The sequence below is a fragment of the Echinops telfairi genome, unplaced genomic scaffold, assembly GCF_000313985.2.
Source record: "Echinops telfairi isolate 266 unplaced genomic scaffold, ASM31398v2 ScPeMD7_23;HRSCAF=83, whole genome shotgun sequence".
Classification (NCBI taxonomy): Eukaryota; Metazoa; Chordata; class Mammalia; order Afrosoricida; family Tenrecidae; genus Echinops; species Echinops telfairi.
The window spans coordinates 7,001,593-7,014,269 of NW_022103920.1; the positions used below are offsets into that span (position 1 = coordinate 7,001,593).

Genomic DNA, 12,677 nt, shown 5'->3' on the forward strand with positions numbered 1-12,677 from the left:
AGACAGTGGGGTGCGGAGTGTCGGGGTAGAAATTGCTCCTGTGCATTGTCACAATGTCACATATTCAGGCATCAAGTGAGATCAACACAACCACAGAAGATGAGCCCCCACCACTGCCACTGCCACCACCCAGCAAGGCCTCGGGGAGCTCAGAGACCAGGGCCATGGCAGCTGGGCTGGCCTGCAGGAGAAACCGTCCAGTCTCGATGACTGGCCTGAGTCTGCACGCATGGGGCATGCAGGACTCCACAGAACCTTTAGAAACGCATTTGGTCGGCACACTGCAAACTGTGGTGTTTTTAGAGTGTGAGACAAGTGGTTAAAAATCACACTGTGAAGAACTGTTGTTGCCCACAACCTCCTGGCTAATTCTTCTCCACTGTTGCTTTTCATATATCCATTCTCACTGGGCTTTTCCCTACTGATTTAGACCTAATCAAGTGAGCTTTAGGCAAGTTTTACCAACTACTCAAAGCCACATCTTATCTTCTGGCATTTTCACTGCAGCCCCTGTATATTTACTCTCTAACAGAAGTGGTCTTCCAACGACCGTTCCCTGGCCGTGAGGCGAGTTCAGTGTCCTCATTCACGGCACGTAGCCGAGTGCCTCGGAGCCACTGAGCACAGCTGCTCGACTACATTACAGCGGCGCTCCAGGACCAGAGGCGCTGCAATCGGACACAGACCGTTCTTAAAATTAAGGGCATCTTACAGACTGCTCAGGACAAGAATATAAGAATATATTGACTAAATACTAACCAACTCAGCTTATGTGTATTTTTTTTTTCCTGGTAATGGCCAGTTCAAGGAGAAAAGTAACTGAAAAGCTTTAAAAAGTTTTCTGTGGAGTAACACAGAAAACACAAGACCAGGAGGGGGAGGCACTCAGCCCTCCTTATCATATATATTACACTAAGGAGCAGTTGGCAGAGAAGAGCCATTAAGCACAGTTTATGTACATCCCACAGAAATGCCCCAGCTGAAGAGCCACCAGCTGTGCCGAGGGCTGTGAAGGCTTGGTCTGCATGCATGGTGGTGGTGGCTCTGAGACGCCTCCACATTAGACCCCTGACACACCCGTCCACACACCTCTTCCATTCTCTGCTCAGCTCAGGGAGGTCTGGTAGCTTCCTAAAGATTCTGAATATGCCCTGCCAAGCCAAGGTCTATAACAACGTGTAAAGGTAGTCCAGGTTAAACAAGAATAAACTAGAATGGGTCTGCTTGGGAAAAAGTGCACCAAAGTTCGGGGGTGGGGGGTGGGGGGGTGTCAAAGCTAAACAAGATTTTAAACAAAAGGACTTCTCAGAGCTTTAATTTGTTAATACAGACTGTAAAAACGCTAAGAGTATAGGTATCTAAAAGTATTTACGATCGAGCACTAGGCAAAAGGAAGCTGCACACTTTGCATATCTCAGTCCTGATTTCTTACTCGGGTTCATAAGTGTCTTCTTAACTACCCACGTCACCAGGGAAAAAAGGCCCCACACCCACACACCAAAGGGTACAGATTACCAGGCGCGTTTCAAATAGGTTCACGCTCCAGCCCTAACTGTACAGGCGGCTCTCGGCGTGGCAGGGAGGCATCAATACCTCCTCTTGGAGCGCTCCCTGCTCCTCTCCCGGGAGCTGTGCCGGCTTCTCTGGTGACTGCGGCTACGGCTGCGGCTGCTTGAGCGAGACCGGTGGCGATGGCGCTTCTCCCGAGACTTGGACCGAGTTCTTCTCTTCCGTTCCCGAGACATGGAACGAGACCGATGTCGGCGGTGCTCCCGGGACCGGGACCTAGCAGAGACAAGATGTGACTGGGAGAAGTTCTGGGTTTAGGGCTAGCTTTAGTGGGGTGCCGGGAGTCCCTTCACCTTCAACTCTCACTAAAGACTTTTCTAGAAAGAGAAATTCCCGAGAGGTCTGACTTCCTGTCAGTGCTATTCCAAGTTAGCTATTATCAACATGAAACGGTTTCAGGATTATTATACAATGACATACTAGAACTTGAAATGAAATACACCTCTGACTGAGGTACAGAGGGGGCTGATCAAGTTCAGACACTGGAGTCTGGTTAAGAGGTGGCTAAAGAGCGAGGGAGGGGTACATAGGACTAGAGTGTAGAAATGAAACCACGGCCCAAGTATCTAATATATGGGAAATGAACCAAAAAAGGAGCCTGTGTCAGTTAACCAACCAGGGACCCAGAGCACTCTCAACAGCTTGTGTTTCTAACGTCTCATCTCAGACAACGAAAGCGAATGGGCACGGGGTATTATTCATTTACTAATGTCTTTACTTTCCAGCACTGGGCCCAGAAATGCCAGGGACTTGATCTGACGATGACTAAGGGGCTCTCAACAGAAGCCTATGGTTGTTTTTGGTTTTCCTTCACTGACACATAACTTTCACAAAACTTTAGAGTCAAACGGGAAAAACACTGTCACCAATAGGTGTTCTTGCCACGTCCCGTTAAGTCCTGCTTTCCTGCAGACATCAACTGCACCAACAGGGTTCACACTGTGCCTCAGGCTGGTCTATGGGAATCCCTGTGGGACACGCCCCAATGCCCCCCTCAGCTTAGATGTGTGTGCCTGGAGTTCACAGCACTTTGCTCGTCAGGCCACCGGCACAGCGCACTCTGACGGCACAGAGCTGAGAAAGGAGAAGTGCGCCTGAAACAAGGGGCCAAGTGACGCGGACGCAACGGGGCAAGTGCAGTCTGATTCTACTCACAAGGGCTCTGGCACAAGCAAAACCAATGTACAAACGAATCATTTCTGCTTGGGGGAATGAGAATGGTCTAGAACAGTGGTTCTCAACCTTCCTGATGCCGTGACCCCTTAATACAGTTCCTCGTGTTGTGGTGATCCCCAACCATAAAATTATTTTTGTTGCTACTTCATAACTGTAATCTTGCCACTGTTATGAATTGTAATCTATATACCTGATATGCAGGATGTATTAGGTGACTGCTGTGAAAAGGTTGTTTGAGCCCCAGGTTGTTCTAGAACAAGGTAGCAGTGATATTTACATATAACACTATTGACATTTAATGAGCCCAAATTGTAGATTTACAAATGATTAAAATGCTGTTTTATGTCATGTATACATTTCACCACCAAAATGAAATTATAGAAAAGAAAACAAATTGTGGGACCAAGGTCAAAAGATGAGGTCCCAAGTCCTGGCATCGAATCCTTCGTAAGCTTTGGCAAGCACCTTTCTCTTTGCTAACCCCTGCATTCCAAGGCAATGCATATCATTTTACTGAGAAAGCTTAATGTATCTTCTGACCAGTCAGTCTCTCCTTAAATGACGTCTCAAATTTGGACTATAAAATACATATAGCATTAATAATCTAGTTACTCGTTAGTTAAAATATATCCATCATAAAATTATTTTAAAAGATTTCATCATAAAACCTTTGAAAAATAGTTTCACACACTCACACCCCATCTGATATAATACCTACCTTTTGGGATTCTTGCTATGTGATCGGGACCTAAAAGGAATAACAGCTACCTTTAGAAAAGTGACTGTTGGGCGGGGGAGAAGGAAAACAAAGGGGGGAGGACGAAAGCACTGAGGGAACAGGGCACTAATCCTCCACAGGGAGGGTACTGTTTCTGTCTCCACAGCTTGAAAGGGAGGGAGGAACCAGACCTCAACCTGAGGACAACATACCTGCATGAAGCAGTAAACTAAGAGAGGTCTGCTGGGCCAGCCCCTATCCCAGCTGCATGACCCCCACTTCCCAGAAGGATGGCCTAGAGAGGACAGCACTGAAGATACAGCCTGGGGAAAGAGGGAGGGAGAGGGAGACAGAGAGCGAGGAAGAGAGAGAGAACAGCACCCTAGCCCACATGCTTGAACGATGACAGTCCTGGCCAGAGTAGGCAATGCACACTGAGAACCATAGGGTCAGCCTCTCCCTAGGGCACAAAGTCCCCTATTGACCCAAAGCGCTATGGGGGAGCAGCACTGTAGACACCCCCGCTCGCCCCTCCCCACCACACCAGGGTGTAACATGAAGGGGGCACAAAGCAAAGCAACAAAGTTCCTGAGGAATTCTGAAAACACACTTTGGACTTGGAGGGCAGGGCGTGGTATTGCATCAGACCCGATCGGAAAACATTCACAAGGGTCAGCAGACAGACAGACCTGCAACTATTCATAGGCTGTTTTTTGTTTTTCTTTATTTTCCATGTCTATCTGCACATTAGGCAGGATAATCAATGGGACCAATGGTTTCAGGGGACAGAGGAGAGGAGGAGGTAGGAGTAAAGGAGAGGAGAGCTAACAAATCCATCAAACCGACGAACAAGAGATCGAAAATTGATGATGATGAGGGCATAGAATGCCTGGTGGGATGCAATCAAAAGCAATGTACCCAAGAGGAAGTAGAGAGCCGAATGAAGGTCAAATATGATAGCAGGATAGGAGCAAAGTACCTTATATACTCGAGTATAAGCTGATCTGAATATCAGCCAAGGCACCTAATTTTACCACCAAAAATGCACTAAAAATGTGCTAGGACGCTCGGCTTATACTCGAGTATATACGGTAAAAGGAAACATAGGAACCAACGAGGAGGCAAAAGACATTTATACATGTACATATGTAAATATACTTAATATATAACAGCAGGGATATAGGTCTTTGTACATATATTTATAGGTTAAGTATTAATGTAGCAGACAGACATTGGGCCTCTACTCAAGTCCTCAACTCAAGAACACTTTGTGCCCAGCTATTACAACATACCGTGTCTGGGGTCTTAAAAACTGGAAGTTAAAACAAGTGGCCATCTAGCATGGTAGAAACACACCAACTCATGTGATCATAAGGTGTTGATGGGATCAGGTATTAGGCAGAAGAAAACCCCAAACAACCATTTTGTTGCAAACAAGGAGGGTCAGAGTGGAGATTCACAGTTGTACATCCCCTCACAGAAAGGTCACAAGGAAGGAACAAGTCAGTCAGGGTGCAATATAGCACCAATGAAATACAACATTCGTCTAGTTCTTTAATGCTTCTCCCCCGCCCCCACCCCAACTATCATGACCCCAGTCCTACCTTACAAACCCAACTAGACCACAGCATGTACACTGGTACAGATAAGAGCTCTTAATATCCAGAAGCCAGTACAGATAAACCCCTCGGGAACATAATGAGAGTAGTGATGCCATGAAGGCAGGAGGAAGGAAGGGGAGGAAGAGGACAAAGGGGATACGGTACCGATCTCAATGATCAATGTACAACCTCCCCTCCACCTCCAGGGGAATGAACAACAGACACATGGGTGAAGGGAGACAGTGGACGGTGTAAAATATGAAAATAAAAAACAATTGATAAATTATCAAGGGTTCACAAGGATGGAAGGGTAGAGAAGAGGGGGGGGGGAAGAGGAGCTGATACCAAAGGCTCAAGTAGAAAGACAATGTTTGGGAAATGATGATGACAGTATATGTACAAATGTTCTTCATACAATTGATGTATGGATTATTTTAAGAGCTGTAAAAGCCCCTAACATAAAATGATTTATTAAAATAAAAATTTAAGTGTCTTAAAAATAAGGTGAGAAAAGACCAAGTATCAAATAGTTTGTCTTATTTTCTATTTTTTTTTCTTTCTTTCTAATTCTTCCATTAATCTTACACACCAGGCATGTACTTACACAAGGTTTCTCAAGAGCGCTAGAGGGCCTAGCCTCCCCATAGCAGGCCCCAAGCAGCACGGGCACTCCTGTGATGAAGCGGTGGGCCCCACCTGAGAGCTCATGCTCCCCGGAGGCCACAGAAAACCCAGCCATCAACCACTCACTCACACCCAGAAGCCACTTCTCAACCTCAACACTCCTTTCTGCTCTCGCTGTTCTCACCCCACTCCCTTCAGGAAAAGTTCCAAGTTGCTTTTAACATTAGAAACTTAACTTCTTGCTCTAATTACTGATGTAGAACCAATCTTACAGCCTCTCTGCCTAACCCACAAGGCCATGCCCCCTCAAGCACACTGGTGACTAGCCAGCACTCAATACAGCAGCCACTGGGATTTCTTCCATGGACAGCAAGGCCCTGGATTCAGCCAGGTCTGTTTACTTCTGGCTCTGCCACCCATCCTGCTCCAGACCTGGCGGTTACATGACCCTGTCAGTAGAGTTTGTAACTGGCAAGAGAGGCAGAAATGTGCATTTCAGCATGAGACAGTGTCTAGCACACGAGGCACTAATTGAGGGACACCCAGGAGTGAGTACCCTTTCCACACTGTCTGTCCTCTGTAACTGTGTGTCGTTTGCGATTCGCCCCAATCCCTGCCCCAATATGCCTAGCTACATTACCTCCAGGCCAAAGGTATATAAAACAGATTTAAAAACAAACAAAATCATTGTTTAACACTTCTGGAAAATGGTAATCGTTATAATGACCCTTGACTAGCTGAGAGGAACTGCCCTGCAGAGCAGTGCTGATCTCCTTAGACCACTCAGCTCAGGTCCTTTGTGCCTCGGGCACATAGGCACTAGGACTGTCATGTAACGCAAGATCCGCAGTCACTAAAAGGACATTTCCAGGATTTTTAATCGGACAGCACTAGCAACCTACAAAGATATCATGCTCCCAAGAGCAGAGAGCAAGCTGAGATACACATGTACAATCAGAGGAGGAAGGACAGCATCTCCCCGAGTCCTGCTTCACTATTGTCAGTGGCAAGGCAAAATTAGATCACCTGTCACAAGCCATGCCTCACAGATGGAGTCCAATAAATGTACTGAAACACACCAGGACATCCCCATCAGGTGTGGACAGTCACCTCAAGTGCACAGCCCCCATCATGTCAGGCGCAGGACTGCCAAACTCTGGAGAGAAGCTAAACTGTACTCTTCAGACAGGAAATAGCATTAGGGACATGGAAACAGGAAACAAGCAATCTTGGGGCATGGGGCCCGGCCTTTCTCAAGATGCTGGTGGGAGTTAGGAGAAAGAGGCTATTGTGAGGTGATTTGTCAAGGAGTCAATGTGACTCAGAAGAGCCCATGGATGTGCCAACTATGACAGTGATGGCCCTTAGATTGAGAAAACATAGAACCAAAGACCATGCAAAATGACCGACAAGCCAAACAAACAGAAGTATGAAACCCAGTCCACAGGATCAACAGCTCTGACTGCCCACCTGTGCAAACCTTGGCACTAGAAAATCCAAGGACCGAGATGAGAAGTTGACCTCAATTTTGTATGACACACAGATTTACATAACCATCACTCTGCACACTAACTCTTGAGTGTGCAGGCATCACCCAGGTATCTGAGGTTGTCACCGCCAGATCTTTTCTCCCATGGAGGGTTGTGGCTCCAGCCCCTTCGTTAGCCTTGCACAGCAGGTTTACTAGCAGATAAAATCTGGAACCAAGGGATGCTGTGGACTTGACTGGAAACAAAGCCATCCCTAGTCCAGTTGGCCCTCAGGGACCCTGTACCTCCTCAGCTTCTCTCTCTCCTCCCTCTCTCTCTCTTCTCTGCGTTTCAGACGCTCCTGGTTTCTCTTCTCCTGCTTCTCAGCCACAACTCTCTGAAAAATAAAAGGGCAGTTCAAATAGTGAGAGAGAGTTGCTTATTGGCTGTGGCCCTAATTGGCACTACACTCAATAACTTACCACACAAGTGTTCAAATAATGCTCACTGGTCATTGAAAGCTATTTAATTCAAATGCAATTTGAACGCTTTCTAGGTACAAATGGGACTTCAAAAGTTCATGGGAAAATTATATTAGCATTTAATTCTAGTTTTTCCTAACCTTTTTAAGTGCCCTTGTGTAATTGCTAGGCTTACAAGTCTGATTTCCAAAATCTTTCCAAAAGGTGTACATGTTCATATGCTCACACTTTCTTAGTGACATTTCAAATTATTTCCACAAAATTGTTCTCTGAATATCTGACAACATGACTCTTTTTTGAAAAACAACTGCTTTTCAACTTGGAAACGTCTTCGGTCACTACTTCTCCAGACAGGCTGGCCAGACCTGCTGCAGGTCTTCATCTGCACACACAAGTAGCAGTCATCTTAGAACCTTAGTTTTGGGCCCAAGAACCACTTTTGCTACAGTGAGAATTATTTTGCCATTTTTCAAACACCTACTTTTGAGCCTCCCCCTCCCTTGCTGGTCAGAGACAGGAATTCTGGACTGTGGAGGGCTAACTCTTTAGATGGAGACTTCTCTGGTCTATCTGGTTCGTGTTATTTTAAATGTCACGTTATGATTATTCCAGTGGAGACGTGTACACAAAATGACCATGTATTCCAAGTTTTTCAGCATTGAGCCAGTCCTTACTCGGGACAGAACTCGTCCTTCTCACCTGTAAGGGCCTCACTGACTCATGAAAGGTAAATGAACACACATCCACCACTCAGTCTTAGCACACACCACATGCAGCGTGGCTGTGGCTCATATTCCAGGACTATATTTAACTGCTTTATCTTCTAGGAATGTGCAAAATATATAAAAGAAATAACTGGTTCGGGGGGAGCGGGGAGGGAGGGGAAAAATGAGGACCTAATGTCGGGGGTTTAAATGGAGAGAAAATGTTTTGAGAAACGATGTACAAATGCGCTTTACACAATTGATGTGTGTATGGATTGGGATAACAGTTGTATGAGCCCCTAATAAAATGTTTAAAAAAAAAAGATTAGAAAAAAAAAAAGAAAGAAATAACTGGTTCAATCGCAAATCTCTTAATTAAAAATTAAATGGGAAAGATTTTGCATGGTGAGATTAGAGTTCTAATTCAGTGTTCCAGACAGCCCAACATGCCACCACCCAGAAAAATGGGAACCCATTAAGCACTGGCGTCTCAGGTATCATCCATGAAAGCAGCAGGAATCCCCATGGCTAATCCTCCACTATTCAGCGGGAATTCCAGAGCAGACACGAAACATCACTGAATCATGATCAAGGACAGGCAATTACACCAGCCAAGGGAAGCCAAGCTGGACCGTACCTTTAGTTCCTCGAGCTTCTCTCTGATCTCAATGAAGCCCAGGTGCAGTTTCCCCCCAAAGTGATCTGCCAGCCGTCTGTCGTTGTCATGAAGACCTAAGTAGGCAGAGCAGACTTCACAGACTCTAAGTTTCTGCTGTTGGAAACTGGAAGCTGGCATGGAGTTCCGATACACTTCCTGGATAGAGAAAAAGCCAGACAGAGTCATGAGATCAGCCTCACACAATGAAACATGCCACAGAATGGTGCCTGAGACCCTTCTAGAAAGACAGGCAAAATTGCAGTCACTTGGGCATGCAAATTCAGTCCCCCTTGACCTTGCCAGTCCTCGGGCCTGTGCAGAGCAGGAGAGAGATGATAGCTGCAGCAGCTCCCGGGAGAAGATAGGGGGCTCTTTTTGGTGACTATGGTGCAGAATAGGGCTTTCTGAAAGGATTTCTCAGAGCTCCACAGTGCTCCATTTCCTGCAGTTTTTCGTAAAATGAGCTGGATGGGCCCCACTACTCTGCATCAGTGAAAGATCTGGAGAGCAGAAGCCAATGCAGTGCAGTGCAATAGGCTCAGACAATAGGACCCAACATATTTCCTACCCCCATAGCATACCTTCCCCACCCCACACAGGTTTGGGTCCCCCAGTGAGCCACCCTGTCCTCAGGAGCAGCCTGACAGAAAGATGTCCCAGTAAAATTATGACCTTGCTAAGTTTACACTTGAATTTGTAAACAAAGATAAGTGAAAATTGCTGGATAATTTCTTTTTGATTCAAGTTTTTCTATGTTTTGTCATTGTCTTTTGTTTGCTTCCTGTTTGTACTTTATATGACTTTCTGTATATGAAATCCAGGTTAGGTAGATACAATGGGTCATTAAATTGATAATTGCCTAGGGACAAGGTAGGGGAGAATGGGAGAAATGGGGAGCTAACAACAAGTACAAGAAGGAAATATTCTGTAATGGACTGTGGTACTGATTGCACAAATCTTCCTCAATATGACTGAACGATTAAATTGTATGGTATGTGAGGTAAATGCCAATAAAACTTAAACAACAAACAAAAATCGTGAACCAAGTAAGAGACCTCACGATTTCCTGATTTAAAAATCTACTGAGGTAGAAAAAAAATGGAACACAGCGATGGGAGTCAAAATACATTGGTGTGAAGTTAGAGAAAAGGAAAGTGTTAAGGGGAGGGACACAGGCTACGGTAACTGCAAAGCCGTGTGGGTCACTCACTGGTCTACAACAGCATGTTGGCTGAAAGCAGTGGAGGCATTCAAAGTCTAAAGGCTACCAGGTGGGCCACACAAATAAGCCAGGCGGCTGCCCGCAAGACATTCACTGAGAGCCTGTGCCACTGAAGTACTTGTTCCTATGGTGCTGGCAGACTGGACTGTCCTGAGGAGGGACAAGAAGGGAGAAGGCCATGGCCACATGGGGGTGCAGGAGGGTGGACAGAAGTGAGGATGTACACGGAGGGCATGTCCACTATTTTAGTTCACTTCCTCTGTCAGTTAGATTTCAGCAGACCCATGGTTCCAGATCTCCTGACAGATACCAAATCTATGTCGTCCGAGAAATGCAGGTAGTGTGATAGTTTAGTCACCTCGGCTTCTCTCTTCTTCGCCCGTGCTTTCTCTACTTCATCCATCACTTTCTGGGATTCTTCCACATTCCCTTCGGCTCCAAGTTGTTCCACCTTAGCCAACAATTTACCAATTTCTTCATTTAACTCATGAACACGCTCTGCCTAGAAGAAATAGACAAGATCATGAATAAAAACAAGGAGCAGAGAATTTCAAACTGTTTCAGAAATGCTCAGGGCTGTTACCGTAGCAGTGGGAGCACACACTAGGCTCCCTGAGCATATCCCAAGTGCACTGGTGAGTTGTGCATAGGAATTTGTTCATAGTTTTTTTTTACTCTATAGTCCAGCCCTCCAATGGGTCTGAGGGACAGAACTGGCCCCGTTTAAAAAGTTTGAGGACCCCTGGTTTAGTAGCTCCAGTTGAACAAAGGACAGCCCGCTCCAGACAGACTAACCACCCAGTCAAATTCAGTCAGATACCATCAAGTTGATTCCACTTCACAATGACCACGGGCTAAATGAATAGTTACTGTGCTTAGCCACCGAGTTTGAGGATGCTTAAACAGCATCTAGCTATACAGCACTTTTGCAGTCATAAATAATCAATACGACAGCCCTTTTCTCCACAAAGGACCTGTGGATCTCTTTCAACCATGTAACATCAGATATTCACCTTCAGAGTCCCCATCTACACTGCCATTTTCAGAAAAAAAGTTTATTCTGAATCATAGCAACCACACAGAACAGAGAACTGTTCTGAGGTTCTTGAGGTGGTAATCTTCACATAAGCAGACTCGCATCTCTCTCCCTAAAAGCGGCTACTGAGTTTGAACTGCTGACCTTTTGGTTAGCAGCCCAATACTCAGCACACTACACCTCTGAGGCTTCGCTCTTTCCAGAAAAGGCTAGTTAGCTAAAAAGACAATGTTTCTCAAACCAGGAAATCCATGTCTGCACATAAAGACCTGAGCAGCACACTTCAATGATGCCATTGGCACTCTACGTGGCTAAGTCTGTCTCAGTCTAGATTTTCATAAAATGTAGCTATGAAGATGTCAATCATCAAATCAACTAAATGCCATGTAAGGAAACCAGCACAGGAGAAGGCCTCCTTCCTGTGAGCTCTGGTTAAGGGCTTGCTCCCTTTCAACATGTGTGGGTCCAGTGTTCTTGGAGACATAACTTTGTCATGGCATCAGTCTCCACTGAGTCTAGGTCAGCCGTTTTTCTTGGTTGTAGTCCAATCACTTTAATCTCAAATGAAATCAATTCAAAGTGCAGCTTTAATCCCGTAGATTGTATCTGACCAATTAACATAACTACCTCTAATCCTGCTCCATTAATGTTATAGGGACTAGGATTTAGAACATACAGGATAATCGTATTACAAAATGGAGAATATTTACATAACACTAGCCAAACTAGCACCCATTGGGAGTGGGGGTGGGGGTACAATTCAATTCATAACATGTTATGTATGAATTTTTTGTGACTGTAGATAATGGTGTTAAAGCATTGGTCTGCTAACTGCAATATTGGTGGTTCAAACTCACTAGCCACTCTGTGAGGGAAAGATGAGATTGTCTGCCCTTTTACAAATTTAGACTCTCGGAAACCCTCTAGGGCAGCGGATCCCAACCTGTGGGTCGAGACCCCTTTGGGGTCAAATGACCGTTTCACAGGGTCGCCTGATTCATAACAGTAGCAAAATTTCAGTGATAAAGTAGCAACGAAAATAAGTTTTTGGTTTGGGGTCACCACCACATGAGGAACTATATGAAAGGGTCGTGGCATTAGGAAGGTTGAGAACCACTGCTCTAGGGTCACTTTGAGTAGGAATTGACTCGATGGCAGGGGGGTTTATAGTTAATGATACGGAACTATGGTGGCACAATGGTTAAACTCTCAACTGCTAACTAACAGGTTGGCAGTTCAAACCCACCTAGTAGCTCCATGCAAAAAAACCAAAACCCCAACAAGACCTGGCAGTCTGCCTCCATACAGATTACGGCCAAAGTCAGCCTAAGCGGCCATTCTACTCCAGCATGTGGGTCACTGGAAGTTGCACTAGACTAAGGTGACCAGATTTTAACATTAGTAAAGCGGGACACCAT

At 45.5% G+C, this 12,677-nt stretch overlaps 1 protein-coding gene across 8 annotated transcripts in view; it reads right to left on the reverse strand.

Moving 5' to 3' along the window:
• Positions 1-12,677, reverse strand: part of LOC101657258 (putative RNA-binding protein Luc7-like 2) — a 58,789-nt gene that overhangs the window by 2,742 nt on the left and 43,370 nt on the right. For 7 of the 8 annotated variants that reach the window (XM_045288990.1, XM_045288992.1, XM_045288991.1 and 4 more), the window contains 5 exons: positions 10,582-10,725; positions 8,981-9,157; positions 7,463-7,554; positions 3,464-3,493; positions 1,594-1,785 (listed from right to left, as the gene is read on the reverse strand). In XM_045288990.1, coding sequence (XP_045144925.1) covers positions 1,594-1,785; positions 3,464-3,493; positions 7,463-7,554; positions 8,981-9,157; positions 10,582-10,725 — 635 coding nt within the window. The remainder of the gene's footprint in view (positions 1-1,593; positions 1,786-3,463; positions 3,494-7,462; positions 7,555-8,980; positions 9,158-10,581; positions 10,726-12,677) is intronic. The other variant, XM_045288988.1, reaches the window with a different exon arrangement.